The sequence below is a fragment of the Lipotes vexillifer genome, unplaced genomic scaffold (genome assembly GCF_000442215.2).
Source record: "Lipotes vexillifer unplaced genomic scaffold, Lipotes_vexillifer_v1.1 scaffold1639, whole genome shotgun sequence".
Classification (NCBI taxonomy): Eukaryota; Metazoa; Chordata; class Mammalia; order Artiodactyla; family Lipotidae; genus Lipotes; species Lipotes vexillifer.
In genome coordinates this window covers 577,936-593,687 of record NW_006782296.1, presented here as the reverse complement: position 1 = coordinate 593,687, position 15,752 = coordinate 577,936, and the positions used below count along the sequence as shown (strand labels likewise).

The window sequence follows — 15,752 nt, the reverse complement described above, 5'->3', positions numbered from 1 at the left end:
GGGGAGACAGTGATAATATTAGGGCTCCACGTGACTCAGAGCCAAGGCTCCCGACCCTCGGGAAGGCTGTCAGGAAGGTGGCTCGCCCAGCCGCCAGCACCCACACTGACGGGCCTGCGGCCGGCCCGCCTTCCACCTCCCCTCTGCCCCCCACATACCCACACACAACAAAGGCAGAGGCAAAATGCCCAGGCCACTTTGCTAAGAAAGAGGCTCCCCCAGGGGCTTCATGGCTCCTCTTTCCATCCACAGGTACAGTGCCTGAGCAGAGGTCCCCTAGTGCAACCTCTGTGTTGGACAGAGGGAGAAAGAAGGCCAGGAAGTCATTAGATGTGTTCAGAATCACACAGTTCATTAAACTGGTTTCCCATCTGCAGAGTGGGAGACATCATCGTCCCCTCCCCCAAAGTGCCTTGTGGGCAGAGGGGACAAAAGTAACTGTCCCCGACTACAGTTCTTGGATGGGGTGCTTCTGTCTGAGAATTTGGAAACAGAGCTGACCTCAGTAAGCCCTACTGCTACTCTGACTGTTAACAAGGGCAGCTAACACGTACCGGGGGCATGTTGGGTGCCAGCACAGGGCTGCACACGTTATACTCATCACTTCATTTAGGTCTCACAGGGCCCCTTTAGAGGGCATCTCGTGGTAGTTTGTCTTATAATCCCCACTTTACCTGAGAACAGGGTTTAAAGAGGTCAACAACCTCCCCAAGTAGCATCCCTTTGACACCAGAGCCCTAGCTTCCAACTAGAAAACTCCCACTGAATGGACGGGATCAGGCAGCCCTAGAGCCAGTCAGGCTGGAAACTATACCTGCAGAGGCCAGCTCCCAGTCTGGCACAGAGCACTCGATAAACACTGCTGCTGGAAGGACAGAAGTCAGTTTGGGGGCATTCAAATTTAATTGGCGTGACCAGCACTGTACTCAGGGAAGCAGGACTGCAATTTGATTATAACAAAAAAAGTTGCCCCTCACTAGCTACACTGTGACCGTCTGAAGAAACACCAGGTTAAATGAAGGCGAGTGAGCCAGCCAGTGCGAGCCTAGGAAAATGGGAATCTTTTTCATACAATATAAAGAAATGGGCTTTGTGGTTTATCCATTGGTCTGCTGTGAAATTCGGTTAACGTCGAGACACCTATCCATAATCCCACGAACTTTGGGGCCAAACAGGGTTGAATTTACGGAATCAACGAGCTAAGGACCAGACCTGGACTGTGTTAGCTTCACCTGGGTAAGGCTCCCCCCTGAGGAACAAGTTGGCCCTCCCCTCAAAGGTCTGTATTTGGGCCTCTCAGGTATGTATCCTGGTCCCACCCTAACCTCATGGATGTTTGACCCCTCAGCACCACCTGGAGGGCCTTGGAGCTTAGTCACTATGGGGAAATCTGCCTCTGAGCTCTGGCCATCAGTCCACAGAAGACTCAAGGATGGTGCCAGTCTATCTCCCCCTGTGGCTAACAGCACATGGCCTGGAAACTGGGGAGCTTTGGTTCACATTCTTTGTGTTAATTAGTTTGTGGCCTGCAGCCTCGCCAGAGAACACACCACATCTGATTTCTGTTAAGATTCTGTAAGATCCAAAGATTCACAGGAGGAGGAACAATCTGGCTGAGCTATTCAAGAGGAAATAGAAGGAGAACCTCTTGTGCTCCTGGGTGGGCTGACAGCCTTACCTGCTTCTGGGAGTTCTTTCTCAGGTGATGCCCCTGCCTCTGGGTTCTGTGCTATTCTGAGGCCTTTCCCAGGCTTCTCAGTCTCATGCTGGAGGCTTTCATGGAAGCTTCCTGGATCCTGGGGACAGAGGATCTGGTTACCAATACCCCTGAAATGGACAGTTCTGCCCAAACAACCTCAAAGGAATAGGTGGGGGCTCAGGAAAGACAGGAGAGAGGAACGTGGCAGCAGCCAGTCACCCAGGCCCATGCTGTGGGGAGGGGGCTGAAATGCCAAACACCCCAAACAGCAGACAGTTAAAAAAATAAAAGAAAAACAGAAAACTTTTGGCTGATTTTCTTTTCTAATTCTGCTGGTATCTGATGTTTTAGGGAATCTCTATAACTGGAGCAGAGAGTGAAGACGCCATTCAGAATTATGCTGAGGAGTTAGCCTGGAATTAAAAATGAGCTGTTAACAATCCCCAAACTAGCTAATATATGAACAGGTAATTAAAATTAGTAATTAAACCTGTTAACCATGTTTAGCCCTAGGGAATGGAAGTGGAGAAGGGTCAGTTTCACATTGCTTTATTCTGTACAATTTTTTCCAACAAGTATGGATGACTTGAAATTTTTTTTTTTTTTTTTGGCCTCACCTTGCAGCGAGGGGGATCTTAGTTCCCTGACCAGGGATCGAACCCGTGCCCCCTGCAGTGGAAGCACACAGTCCTAACCACTGGACCACCAGGGAATTCCTGGGGTGACTTGAAATTTAAAAGGAAATCAAGATGGGACTTCCCTGGTGGCACAGTGGTTAAGAATCCACCTGCCAATGCAGGGGACACAGGTTCGAGCCCCGGTCCGGGAAGATCCCACATGTCATGGCGTAACTAAGCCCATGCGCCACAACTACTGAGCCTGCGAGCCACAACTACTGAGCCCATGTGCTGCAACTACTGAAGCCCGTGCGCCCTAGAGCCTGCGCTCCGCAACTAGAAGCCACTGCAATGAGAAGCCTGCGCACTGCAGTGAAGAGTAGCCCCCGCTCGCCGCAACTAGAGAAAGCCACACGCAGCAACGAAGATGCAACGCAGCCAAAAAAATAATTAAAAAAAAAAAAAGGAAATCAAGATGCTTTTTTTAGAAGTGGGGTGATATTGAGAGAATGAAGAAGGTTAGGGAGAAAGATGAGAAGCAGCAAGTTAGAACTAAACATGTAACTTGACTAGATGTCATCGAGTCTAACCCACTCATTTTATAGACAAAGCAACAGCAGGGGAGGGGACAGGACTTGCCCAAGGTCATGTTACAAATTTCCAGCAGAGCAGGGCCATGACCTAGGTCTCCTGACCCCCAGGCCAGGTCATGACAAACAACCCAGGATCCCAGGAAGGTGGGGGTGGCCACAGACGGGACACTGTGTGTCAAGTCAAGGCCGGGCCCTGCACCCTCACCCTGGAGTGGAGCTGCCTGGAACCCAGCCTCCCTTGGTTCCCAAAGGAGTTCTGGGCCAGCGCCCCCTCACCTAGCAGAGGTGGAAACCAGAAGGGAAGATGCAGAGCAAGTGCTGGCTCACCTGACAGACCATCTGTAGCTGTCTGTTCTCTGCACTGCCACCTGCAGCAAATCCAACCCTCAGTCACTCACTGAGGGCCCCACCCCATCGTGGATCCTCAACTCGGTTAGTTCTCAAGTGACTCCCATGCTCTCCAACGTTCAGGTCTGCCATCAGACACTCAGGGATCCACCCAGAAGCCAGCTGCTCCTCTAGGTCTTGTTACTGTGCCATCTGGCAGGTGGCTGGACCAGGGACAGGAAGAGATGGCCCTGTCCCCAAAGGGCATCTTTTCACCTCAGGGCAACTGTCCACTTCACATCCCTGCTCCCCAGGATAGAGGAGGGGAAGAAATCAGAAGACCCAGGCGGAGAGCAGCTCGACCCATCCCCACTCCACCTTGCTCCTCTTACCTTGGGGAAGGGCTGAGATGGCTTGAGGAAGTTCCCATCCCCAGAATCTGGGCTATAAACGTGGACCAGGTTGTTGGGAGTCACGTTGAGGTAGTGATTTCGGAGTGAAGGAGAGAACACTCCGATCTGGAGTAGAGAAAGGGGGGGAAGGTGTCCAATGTCCTGAGAGAGCACTAGGTGCTGCCGGACGGCCACCCAGTCCCGCCTGCCTCACCCTTGCTAGCCTCTGCACCAGGGTCACAGAAATCACTCCTGCCGCAGCCCTGCTGCCAGAGTAGAACCATGTACCCCATCCTCGGCCCCTCACAACATGACCCCCACCCCCATCTGCCCCCTGAAGGATGGCAGTCAGGCCTGTACTCGGCTCCAGTGAGCCAGGGTCTTGCACTAGGGCAGCCACTCTCTGCCTGGGCCCTGGGAGGGCAGGGAGCCAGAGAGACAACCCGGGGCTTTCTCCAGGGCGGGAGGCGGGAGAGCAGGTCCCCACCTGGAGCTCCCGTACCTGCTTTAGCAGCAGCACTGAACCAGGCTTCAGCTCATTCTGGTGTGTCTCCAGCAGCAACCTGTGCACTGTGCCCTGCATCTCTCCTGCAAACACCACACCGCCCATCAGTATCAGGGCCAAGGGCAGCACAGCGACTGGTTTGGGCCCCGGCTGGGAAGGGGGCTAGACACTGCCTCAATTTTCCTAACTGCAGACGGAGAGGGTGGCTCCTCCTCACCTCCTGACCTCAATGCGGCTACTCGTCAGACACTCCCAGGACTTAACTCCTCACCTGTGGGGTCCTTGAAAACCGCACTGGCGTCCACTGTGCTCCGAGTCAGGGACTTGATCATCACTGCCATGCTGGGGACTTTGTTCCTGGGCAGCTGCTTCAGGGCTGCCTGGTTACAAGGAGAGGCATTTGCTGAGCCAGCCACGTCCCACCTGTAAGGTTCCCAAGTGTGCCAGGGCAACCCAGGGAGGGAGGAGGGTGGGGCGGGAGGGGGGCAGAGCACTGGTGTGGTGATGGTCTTCCTTTTCAGAGGGCCAAGGGGCAGTCTACAGGGCTCATCCCATCTCCCTCTGGCAGACCCGAAGCTGGCGGGCCTTTCATTTGTCTGCCCTGCCTCCTTTCTTTTGTGTGTTTATGTGTATGTATTCATATAGAGCTCCATCACACAGGCCACAGGCAGGAATACGTCAGCACATGTACTAACGTGAGTCTGCACGTGACCTTTGACCTCTGGGGGTAGCAGTGTGTTTACCCTACCCCATTCAGGGCCCAGATGTGCAGAGACATGCCCATAACCCACCTCCACCTACGCCAGATACTGTGAAAAGGCAGGTGAGTGGAAGATACAACCAAAGGGGCCACTCAGAGACAGGCATGGGGTAGCAGGGAGCACAGAGAGCCCCTTTCCTAAGGTGGAGCAGGGCAGGAGGTTGGTGAAAGGGATAAAAATGGTCTTCCCTTTGGGTCTCAGCACCCAGGACCCTTACCTTCCGCAGCACCATGATGATGCTGTAGGTACAGAGGAAACAGGTAGGGTCTCTCTCATCCAGGCCCAGAGCAGATTTCATGGTCAGCCAGGGCCCTCGCCCAAAGTCCTCCTCCACCGATGCCTGGGAACTAGTAACAATCTGGCATAACAGAGCAGAAGGGGAGCCTGCATTAACAGGTCCACTTTGCTAGAGGCCTTGACTGAGCTGGGATGGAGGGGTGGGAGAGCGAATTCCCTGCAGCACGGTGGCCACACCTCTCCCTTCATGTATCTCCAAGTTCAGAAAATGGTGTGTGAAACCTTGTGGCATATCACTTCTTTCGCTGAGAAGCAATAGCAAAGGTACAGTAGCAAAGGTACTGTCACTGAGGCATTTTACTTTAAATCAGGCCCTGACTTTAATTACATTAATGCAAAAGGCTATCTATGCTTGTCTCTTACAATGGACTTGCAAAGTCTCAGGGCTAGGGAGCCCCCACATATATTTATAGGCTTCCAGGCAATTTTGAAACCAATTATATTTTATTTGGGATGTCTCTGGCTTTAACTATTCACCTTATTATATTAAAAAATGCCTTGGGGCCTGTGAGCCATGGCCACTGGGCCTGCGTGTCCGGAGCCTGTGCTCCGCAACAGGAGAGGCCACAATGGTGAGAGGCCCGCGTACCGTAAAAAAAAAAAAAAAAATGCTTTGAATCTAGGTGAGTATTTATTGCTTTGGAGCTGAAATGGACTGGTGGATCTGCAGAGCTACAGCAAAGAGAAAAACTTCTAGAGAGAATTAAAAGCAAAAGTGGGTCTGGGAGTGGAGCAGGTCAACCAGAATCCCAGGGAGGAGGGAGGCTGGGTCTCACCCACCAAGAGGGAACCCACCAGAGGCAAGATGAAGCCAGATCCTCCCCAGCTTGATTCCCAGAAACCTGAAAGGCAGGGTTCCTGAGATACAATTTCAACAGCTATTACACTCTCCTCTGAGGGAAGATGGAGTTAGCTGGGCCTTTCTTTCTTAGCTGGGAAAGAAGGCTGGACTCATGGTATTGGTTCACACCCCTCTGGCATCAGGATACGCTTCACTTTATGCCAGGAAAATTGCCACCTCCCCAAATGCCCTGTGGTGTGTGACCCCAGGGAACAGGCCGAGCAGCACAGACTCTGATCCTCAGCTACTGAAACATGTAGGGATGTCCCTCACTCTTAAATGATCCCCAGGAAGTTAACATTTGCATGGAATTAGTTACCTCTGTCCGGAATTTAGCCAGAGCACCATGAGTCGGAGTCTGGGGCGTGGAAACCATGATGTCGTCCAGATTTTTCCCACTGTGCTACAAGGGGAGAGAGGAGGAGACGGCGAGAGCAAGCTCAGCAGCTGTTATTTACAAGTACAGCTTCTTGTCTGGGTTACATAATGAGTTCAGGAAACGATCAGGGACAATTAACACATAGTACATCTCTCCTAAGGAAGTCTCAGGAGCCTCGATGGCAGCTCAAAAAAGATGCTTTGGGGGTCGTCTTGGGAGTGTGAGGAAGCTAGAGCTGGCCCAGGAACAAACCCCAGGGCTTCCTGAAGGGGGCGATGACTTGAATAGAGAGGCCTGAGATGAGTAAAAGGGCAGCTTTCCCCACACCCCTTCTCAGGGACCTCATCCTTCCCTACAGAGATCCATCCCAGGAGGAATGTATATGGTCTCCTTGGATTTCTCTTAAAAGTGCCAGGGAAGAGCAAGTTAACAGGTAGGAATCGTTTCAAACACCCTTCAAATGTGAGGAATGGGGGTAACCTATCACAACCAGACCAGATCCTCTGAGTCCAATTACCTGGGATCTGATCCAAGAGTAGTTTGATGGACCCTGTCTCTCCACTGCTGCCGAAATCTACACACGCAGCTCAGCCCCAACTCCCCGACGCTGACCCCACACCAGCTATGAGTGATTCTGTGGACCTCCCATAGCATCTGTGCCTTTGCACACGCTCTCTTGTCTTTCCACTGCTGCAATGTCCTCCAGGACACAGCCTTCCGACACACACCTCCGTAAACCTCCTACTCATCCCTCCAGAGCCCACGCAGCAAGCCTAAGGAGCCCTGCGTCTCCCGAGCACCCAGGGAATGACCTCCACTCTCCCTGTGCCTTTTATGTGTAATCGTTCGTTCGTGTCTGCTTCTTCCACTCTCCTGGAACCTCCTTAGGACGGGAATTATTTCTACGTTAATCTCTGTATTCTCAGGTCCAAGCAAAGTGCCCAACACATACCAGTCCTTAGCAAATATAAGTGAATGAATCTTTCTGCCCTGGTGCTAGGAAACAGTAGATGTTCAACAAACGTATGGAAATTGTGACATTCTCAAGCCTTAAACATCTCACGTGTGGGTTTACAAGCATTCAATTCTTCCCACTTTTTCTGACTTCCTCCACAGCTTTGGAAACGCTCCCTCTCTGCACTTCCTTCCTCCCCTTCCTAGGGGGGCGTGAAGATCCTCGGGGACTCTGCTGCTCTCCTGGGCCCCCAGCAGCCTGGGGAGCTCAGGCTCTGGCCAGAAAGAAGCTGTCACTCACCTGGTGAGGCAGGAGCCCAGCGGGGCCGGGGAAGCGGCGTGTTTTGGTGCGGGCGGAAGTGCAAGTGGGCTGCTGGGGTGTCCGGTTGGCAGCAGTGACCAGCCGCACCAGGTGGTTCGTGATGATGGGCGTCTGCAGAGCGGCTTGAGGGACTGGAGAAGGACGGGGGCCCTTCAGGGTGCTGACAGGAGACTCGACAGAAGATGCTGGAGCTCGGGGCTGGAAGGGCCCCCGAGGAAATAATCCAGAGATAGTCCTTGAGGGAGTAGCACGGCTTGAGTTGGGAGTTTGTGGTGTAAGAAAATGAGGTTTGCCAGTTAAGCAGGCATTTGGAGACTGGAATGGCTGACCAGGGAAATGATTTTGAGGGCTGCTCTGAATGAGCCTACCAGCAGCTTGGAGAGGCTGGGGTGCTTGAGGAGGGGGACCACCGGGAGAGACTTCCCAATGGGGCTGCTGACCGCGAACCATTGAGGCAGTTGGGACAGGAAGGTTACCCGTGGCACCAGGCCTCAAGTGGGACTGCAGAGTCCCACAGCGGACAACAGGATCCGGGGGCACATCCCGAGCTGACGGGATACGAGTTATGTGGGTTGCAGGCATGGGCCCCTTTTGGCAAGGTCTGCTCAGATCAGCTGCCCGGGCCTTTTTAGCCAATGTTGAGTCCTCCCGCCGCCAGGTGGGCAGGATTCCTGTGGCCTCACTGCTAACTCCAAGTTCCAGCTCCATGACGGGGCCCTCCAGCTCCATGCTTGCCAGGACCTTATCAAATTCATCTTGTTCAGGCCCCTCAAAGCCACCAATCACCTGCTGTTTGCTCTTGAAGGTGAGCTGGGGATGGGAGACTGAGGACTGGGGTCTTACTGGGGTCTCACTGAGCACTTCTGTCAGTGTCACTCTTCCCTGATTGCCAGTCCAGCTGCTGGACATTGAGACAGGCCTTAGGGGAGCTGTTCCTGTGGAAGGTGGACCTCCAATGGCCCTGGGCATGCCGGAGGTAGAAAGGCGGAGTCCCAGGGCTGGCAGGCCCGCAGCCTCTGAAGGAGCAGTGGGGCCTGGCAGTAGCTGGGCCTCCTGCGGCCGGGAAGAGACAGGTCTCAGGCACCCAGCATTCACAGGCCGTGAGCCAGCAAACTGGTTCTCTGCATCCTCCACAGCCGACAAGAAATCCTACAAAGAATCAGAGACAGCGGGTCTTGGCATCTGGAAATCAAGAAACACTCTGCTTTTACTGTTTCGGGCATGTGGTGTGTCTGTGTGTGCAGATACTCGCAAACAAGAAACCAAGGTGTGAAAGGTAGTGGTGGACTCTCTCACCACCTTTGACCTTGCCCAGGAGCCCACAGCGAGGCTTCTACCAGACGCATTCTAAGGCTAAGTCTTCAGGTAGCTTCTCTCTTTCTTCAGTCTCAGGTGGGGGTTGGGGAGGGGTGGTGGCGGCAGTTGGGAGAGCAGTAGGAGAAGCAAAGGAACCAGGTCACCCAGGAGTCAAACAAATTACCCAAGGTCACACACCCATCTCAAGGAAACTAGCTTTGTGGTGTTGAGCCTGTGCACTAGGCATCTATCCATCTGGTCCTGCTGCCTGTCCTCCACCCACTCCTCACCCCCACCACACACACACACACGCACACGCGCACATGCACATGCGCACGCACACACACACACGCACACACTTAGTCTTCAGTAAGCCAGAGAGTCCTTGGAGCCTGCAAAATAGATAGAAGTTAAATATAGCTTTTCAGGCAAGGTAAATTAAGTATGGATTCCGGTTGGGAAGCAAGGTGAGATCGACACCTTCAAGAGCAACAGACCTGTTCCGAAGGTGTCGGAACTGCTGATTTAACTGACAGGAAGGTCCCCTCCACCCCCACCCCCTGCTGCTGCACTGGACTGTCCAGGCTAGAGAAAGGATCTTTCTTGCTTCGTGTATTATCAGGAGAGTAGCATACTCTAACAGGACTACCTTAGGACTTAGTAATAATAATATTATAATTACAGCAGCAATAAAATCCTGATGACCCTGGGAGTTGATGGAGCCCTTTTCCGCTGAAGAGCTCACTCTCAGACATGATGTCATCTGTCTTGGGAAGGGGGAAAGGGACTGGTCATGGAACAGAAACTTGAGCTGTCAGAGTCCTTCACTCTTAATTCCATTACTAGCCTAGCAGTCCTACCATGACCTGGTAAGACCCAGGAGGGTCACTTTTTTCCGCCCGTAATTACACATCTCCAAAGCTGAAAGACAAAGACAAGGACGCATATCTCCTTGACAAAGCTGGCAGTTTTGAATTATTTGTAAAAACAAAAATCAAGTCCCCAAGTGATAACAAAACATCTAACATTTGAAAAACCTCACTGGGTGCCAGGTACCATGTAAACATTTTACCAGAATTCTCTCCATGAGTTCTCATGATGACCCTATGAATAGGTACTATTATTGCCCCTGTTTTATGGATACAGAAACGGAGACTCAGAGAGCTTAAGTAACTTCACAGAACCAGGACTGGAATCTATAAGTGCCTTTGTCACTATGTCTTGGGGCCTCAATGAATGAGACAAGCCAGAGATGGAATTTTAAGAGGTCTGAGGAAGGTCTGTTTTTCCCTTCAAACCTCGGGTTCCAAAAGCCTCAAAGGAAGGGAAGTGTGGGACTGTGGCTGCCAGAAGGGTCCCTGGTGCAGCATTCACCATCTCACTAGGCACCAATTAGGCATCCAGACAAATTCTAAACGTGATTTTTAAAGAAAATCACTGGGAGACAAAAAAGTAGGTTTGAATGGCTTCTCACTGATAAACTAGAAACAACTCTATTCTATAAATGTAGTTTAATAGTTTCCATGTACATTAGACTGGAGTCAGGAGGCCATCCTGGCTGTTGGTGTTATATTCTTTCTTTTTCATTCATTCATTTATTTATTTATTTATTTGGCTGCGTTCAGTCTTTGTTGCCGCACACGGGCTTTCTCTGGTTGCATCGAGCAGGGGCTACTCTTCGTTGCAGTGCACGGGCTTCTCATTGCAGTGGTTTCTCTTGTTGCGGAGCTCGGGCTTTAGGCACGTGAGCTTCAATATTTGTGGCACGCGGGCTCAGTAGTTGTGGCTCGTGGGCTCCGGAGAGCAGGCTCAGTAGTTGTGGTGCACGGGCTTAGTTGTTCTGCGGCATGTGGGATCTTCCTGGACCAGGGATGGAACTGGTGTCCCCTGCATTGGCAGGCGGGTTCTTAACCACTGCACCACCAGGGAAGTCCCTGGTGCTGTATTCTTAAGCAATTTAATTTACCTTTTGGAGATTTACTCACTTAAATCCTGTTTCTTTCTGAAAAGGATTTGAGATAGCAATTTTGGGCCTCCTAGCTGAAACTATATCTGTTAGAACTGAGTGAGAAGACAGCTGTGCAGATCACTAGTTCAGTGGTCTCTGGCTACACCCAGAGATTAGAAATACCCCTGCCTGCGCCCATTCCCAGAAATTCTGATGTAACTGGTGTGTGGTAGGGCCTCGGCAGAGGTGATTCTAACATGCCAGCTTCAGATCTAGTCTAACGTGTCATCTTCTGAGGAGAGAGGGGGAAGGGAAGAATGTTTATGGCAGAAGAACGGCCATGATATGTGATAAGAGAGAAAATGGAAGACCACAGAATGCAGTACTTTGCCCTGGCTCAGGTAGCCAGCTGGTGACCCCGGGCCTCCTGCTGTCCAGTAACTGTGCTGTCTCTGACTCTCCCTAAATTTTCTTCCCACATCAAGTACGTCATCGTGGGGCTTCCCTGGTGGCCCAGTGGTTAAGAATCCACCTGCCAATGCAGGGGACACGGGTTCGAGCCCTGGTCCAGGAAGATCCCACATGCAGCGGAGCAACTAAGCCCATGTGCCACATCTAGTGAGCCTGCGCTCTAGAGCCCGCGAGCCACCACTACTGAGCCCACATGCCCAGAGCCTGTGCTCCACAACAAAGAGAAGCAACCGCAATGAGACGCCCACACACCCCAACAAAGAGCAGCCCCCGCAACTAGAGAAAGCCCGCCTGCAGCAACGAAAACCCAACGCAGCCAAAAAATAAATGAATAAATAAATAAATTTATATAAAAAAAAAGTATGTCATCGTGAAGGTGGATCCAGTCATCCACATGACACAGCTTCCAGGCAAGGGCCCTTATAATTTAAAGGTATGACAATTAAGCAGCTCATCTTTCTGGTTTTTCATTTGTTTCTAAGACAGTTAAGTGGGTTGTTTACATTTCTCATCATTTCTCAGCCTCTCACAGACAAAAAAAGATATACATGTCAAGTAAAAGGAAACTTGGGTTCTGGGCCTGGGTGTTTACATCTTAAGACCTTCTCTGCCATCTCTGTTCACCAACACTTCCTTACCTCATCTTCAAACTCCTCTTCCACAGCAAACAGCTTCTGCAGACTGCATGCCTGAAAGGAAAACAAAGCAATTGAGGTTGGAGGAGAAATACCGTTTGCAAGTACACTCTGTCCTCACTCTGCTTTTTCCCAATTCTAGCAAGACCATCAGGTTTGCTGTTTTCTGTTTGTTTGTTTTTCTGCTAGTGTTTGGGGGAGGAATAAGGGATGAGGAGAGAAGAGATGGGATTTACTTAAAGACTTAGATGACTTAGAATCCTTTCTTGTAAAATAATTCACTCAGGTTCATTTGCATTAATCTTTTTTTTAAATTTATTTATTTGTTTTTTTTTTTTTTTTTTGGCTGTGTTGGGTCTTCGTTGCTGCGCGCGGGCTTTCTCTAGTTGCGGCGAGCAGGGGCTACTCTTCGTTGCAGTGTGCAGGCTTCTCATTGTGGTGGCTTCTCTTGTTGTGGAGCATGGGCTCTAGGCACGTGGGCTTCAGTAGCTGTGGCACATGGGCTCAGTAGTTGTGGCCTGCGGGCTCTAGAGCACCGGCTCAGTAGTTGTGGCGCACGGGCTTAGTTGCTCCACGGCATGTGGGATCTTACCAGACCAGGGCTCGAACCTGTGTCCCCTGCATTGGCAGGCAGATTCCTAACCACTGCGCCATCAGGGAAGCCCTGCATTAATCTTGTAATAAGAGGGAGGAAGCAAAGAGAAGACTGCCCACGGGAGCCTGCGTCATTCTTTAGACCCAGCACTGTGCAGTGGGCCTAAGGATTTTGCAACATCCCAAAGGTTTGGCGTTTGGAACCTTTGTCAAACATAAGGGTCACTCCCATAAATCCAAGCATGCCCAGCCTAGTGGCCTCGATTCTGAAAGTCAAGCCAGTAGTTTTTATCTAATCCAACACCCGAAAGCTAGGGTCCCAGGAGGGTGGGATGCCTCCCAGTCCACAGTTCAGTTCCTTCTTTCTGGGCAGCAGCGTTGTTGTGGCCAACATTAAAAGTGTGTCACTCCTAGAGTCAAGGGCTGTGCCTAACCTCAGACGCCAGAGCAGCAAGAGCTATAGTTAGGGAGACCTATCCCGGAATGTCAAGGATCAGACTGGAAGGGTTAGGGGGAGAAGAGGGGCCCAAGAGGCGTGACGTTTGAGCACACCGGGAAGGATGAACAGGAGTCCTCCAAGATGAAATGGAAGGCAAGAGGCAGGAAGCTGAGGCCCAGAGGGAGGTGAGTGGAGAGACCTTCCCTGGGGGTCCGGGCGTGTCCATGTCGAGCCCTGACTAGGGCCCAGGCCTCCCGACCCCACCGAGCTCTCCCCTAAACCCTAACCCGGCCCTGCAGCTCGCACGGGGGAGGGGCTGGAACCCGGAAGGCAGGTCCTTGCGGCCAGAAGACCGGGCGGCCTGGTGGTCCCAGGCAGGGCATTACCATGGCGACGGCCGGTAGTCTCCGGCCGCGGCTTGGCCGGGTAGACCCCGACTCTAGGGGTCACCGGGGCCTCGGCCTTGGTCCAGGTGGCAGGGTCAGAGTCCGGGCGACAGAGTCTCTGGGGCGAGCTCGGAGACAGGCGTCTTTGCAGCCCAGGTGGCGGCCGAAGGTGGGTGGTCGGGAAGCTGCGGCTGGCGTCCTAGGCCGCTTTCGAAGCCGCCGCCACTCAGCGTCTCCGCCCTCTTAAAGGGGCAGGTCTATTTCTATCCCGCCGACACAAAGGCCCTTCACCGCAGTCTTCCGCCCCGGCCTTAAAGGGAAACGAATGAGCTCTCGGCCGCCCCCCAGCGGCCCCTAGGGCCCAACCCGCTTGTTCAATGCGCGCTCAGGTGAGAGCGAGGTTGGGAATTTGGGGCCCATTGCATCCCATTCTGTCCACCCTCCTCTCTTGTGTTAAGCATACTAGGGACTGAGTACTACAGCGTGACTCTCATTCACACCAGAATCTACCCTGTTGGTTTGTCTGTCTGTTCATCTCTCCATCCGTCCATCCATCTATTCTTGCCACGCGTATATTAAGCAAGGTATTCTCCGTCGGGCTCTTTTCATCCTTCATGTTTCAGCTTAGATCTCAGATCTTCCCTGTCACCTTATCTCTCAAGTAACGTCCCTCCCCCCATCACAACGCTTAATTTCCTTCACAGCATTTTTCATTATTTATAATTGTCATGGTTTACATCTTTTTTAAAATATTTATTTACTTATTTATTTATTTATTTTTATGGTACGCGGGCCTCTCACTGCTGTGGCCTCTCCCGTTGCAGAGCACAGGCTCCGGACGCGCAGGCTCAGCGGCCATGGCTCACGGGCCCAGCCACTCCGCGGCATGTGGGATCTTCCCAGACCGGGGCACGAACCCGTGTCTCCTGCATCGGCAGGCGGACTCAACCACTGCGCCACCAGGGAAGCCCAAAAATATTTATTTATTCATTTTTGGCTGCATTGGGTCTTAGTTGCGGCACCCGGGATCTTTTGTTGTGGCGCAATGGGCTCTTCATTGCGTCGCACGGGCTTCTCTCTCTAGTTGTGGCGCAGGCTCAGTAGTTGCCGCGCACAAGCTTAGTTGCCCCGCGGCATGTGGAATCTTAGTTCCCCAACCAGGGATAGAAGCGGCGTCCCTGCATTGCAGGGCAGATTCTTAACCACTGGACCACCAGGGAAGTCCCATGATTTACATCTTTACTGTCTGTCTTCCTCACTAGAATATGAGCTCCATGAGGGTAGGGACCTTGTCTGGCTTGTTCAACTTTGTATCCCAGCACTTAGAACAATGACCCATAGAGTTATTGAATGAATGACACAGCGACTACTATTTAACAGGCACAGTGCTTGACACTGGGGATGAAGAAATGAATGACTCCTTGTGCTCTCAAGTTCATGAACAAGTCAGGGAGGGAATTCCCTGGCGGTCCAGTGGTTAGGACTATGTGCTTTCACTGCCATGGACATGGGTTCAGTCCCTGGTTCGGGAGCTAAGATCCCACAAGCCGCACGGTGGCCAAAAAACATATAAAATAAATAAATAAAATATGAACAAGTCAGGGAGATACAGATCAAAAGATAGAGTCCAGGAGAGCTGTGCAGACAGATGGGCAGGGGCCCAGAGATCTGGGAAGGCCAGCTCTTATCACTAAAGCCTACTGTCGTGACTGATTCAGCCCAACCTCAGTTTCCCTTTTTGCTTGTCACAAGAGAGATAGTCAGAGAGACAAGAGTTGTGTAGTTTTGAGGACTCAAAAGGCAGGAGGAAGGTAGCTGACTCGAGTTCTTAACAATCTGATCTGAACCAGCCATGGATCTTCCCTAGGGTAGCCTGCTTGGTCTGGCCTGGCCACTGGGCAGCCTATGGCTTCCATCATTACTCCATGTGGACCAGCTAACCTGTCATATGTCAGAATAGAGGCCAGAATGGTGATGAGAGAGGAAACCTGGACTTCTAATTCTCATTCAAGTTAGGAATTCCTTCAAGGTCTCTGTGCTTCTGAGCTAGAGGACAAAACCCCAACCCTCGCATTTACAGGCCCCCTCTCCTCCCAGGAATCCCAGGCACAGCTCACCCTGTGCCCAACTGTGGATAGTCCTAGAGACCCAGTTACAGAGCTCCCTGTGGATCTGGGCTCTGTCAGCTCCAGTTGAAGGGACACCACAGAGCCCAAAAAGCCAAAAGGAATAATATCAACTCCTACTCACACCGTAATTTCCATCTTCCAATTTTATTTTATTTATTTTAATTAAT

The 15,752-nt window shown here is 51.8% G+C and overlaps 1 protein-coding gene across 1 annotated transcript in view; it reads right to left on the bottom strand.

The window, feature by feature from the left end:
• The window catches only part of HROB (homologous recombination factor with OB-fold), a 13,623-nt gene extending 164 nt beyond the window's left edge, over positions 1 to 13,459 (bottom strand). The window contains exons 1-9 of the mRNA XM_007455147.1: positions 13,358 to 13,459; positions 12,041 to 12,091; positions 7,667 to 8,836; positions 6,352 to 6,435; positions 5,112 to 5,252; positions 4,405 to 4,513; positions 4,131 to 4,216; positions 3,629 to 3,754; positions 1,679 to 1,796 (exon numbers count right to left, since the gene is read on the bottom strand). Of these exons, the coding sequence (XP_007455209.1) occupies positions 1,679 to 1,796; positions 3,629 to 3,754; positions 4,131 to 4,216; positions 4,405 to 4,513; positions 5,112 to 5,252; positions 6,352 to 6,435; positions 7,667 to 8,836; positions 12,041 to 12,091; positions 13,358 to 13,459 (1,987 nt within the window). The remainder of the gene's footprint in view (positions 1 to 1,678; positions 1,797 to 3,628; positions 3,755 to 4,130; positions 4,217 to 4,404; positions 4,514 to 5,111; positions 5,253 to 6,351; positions 6,436 to 7,666; positions 8,837 to 12,040; positions 12,092 to 13,357) is intronic.
• Between the last annotated feature and the right edge of the window lie 2,293 nt (positions 13,460 to 15,752).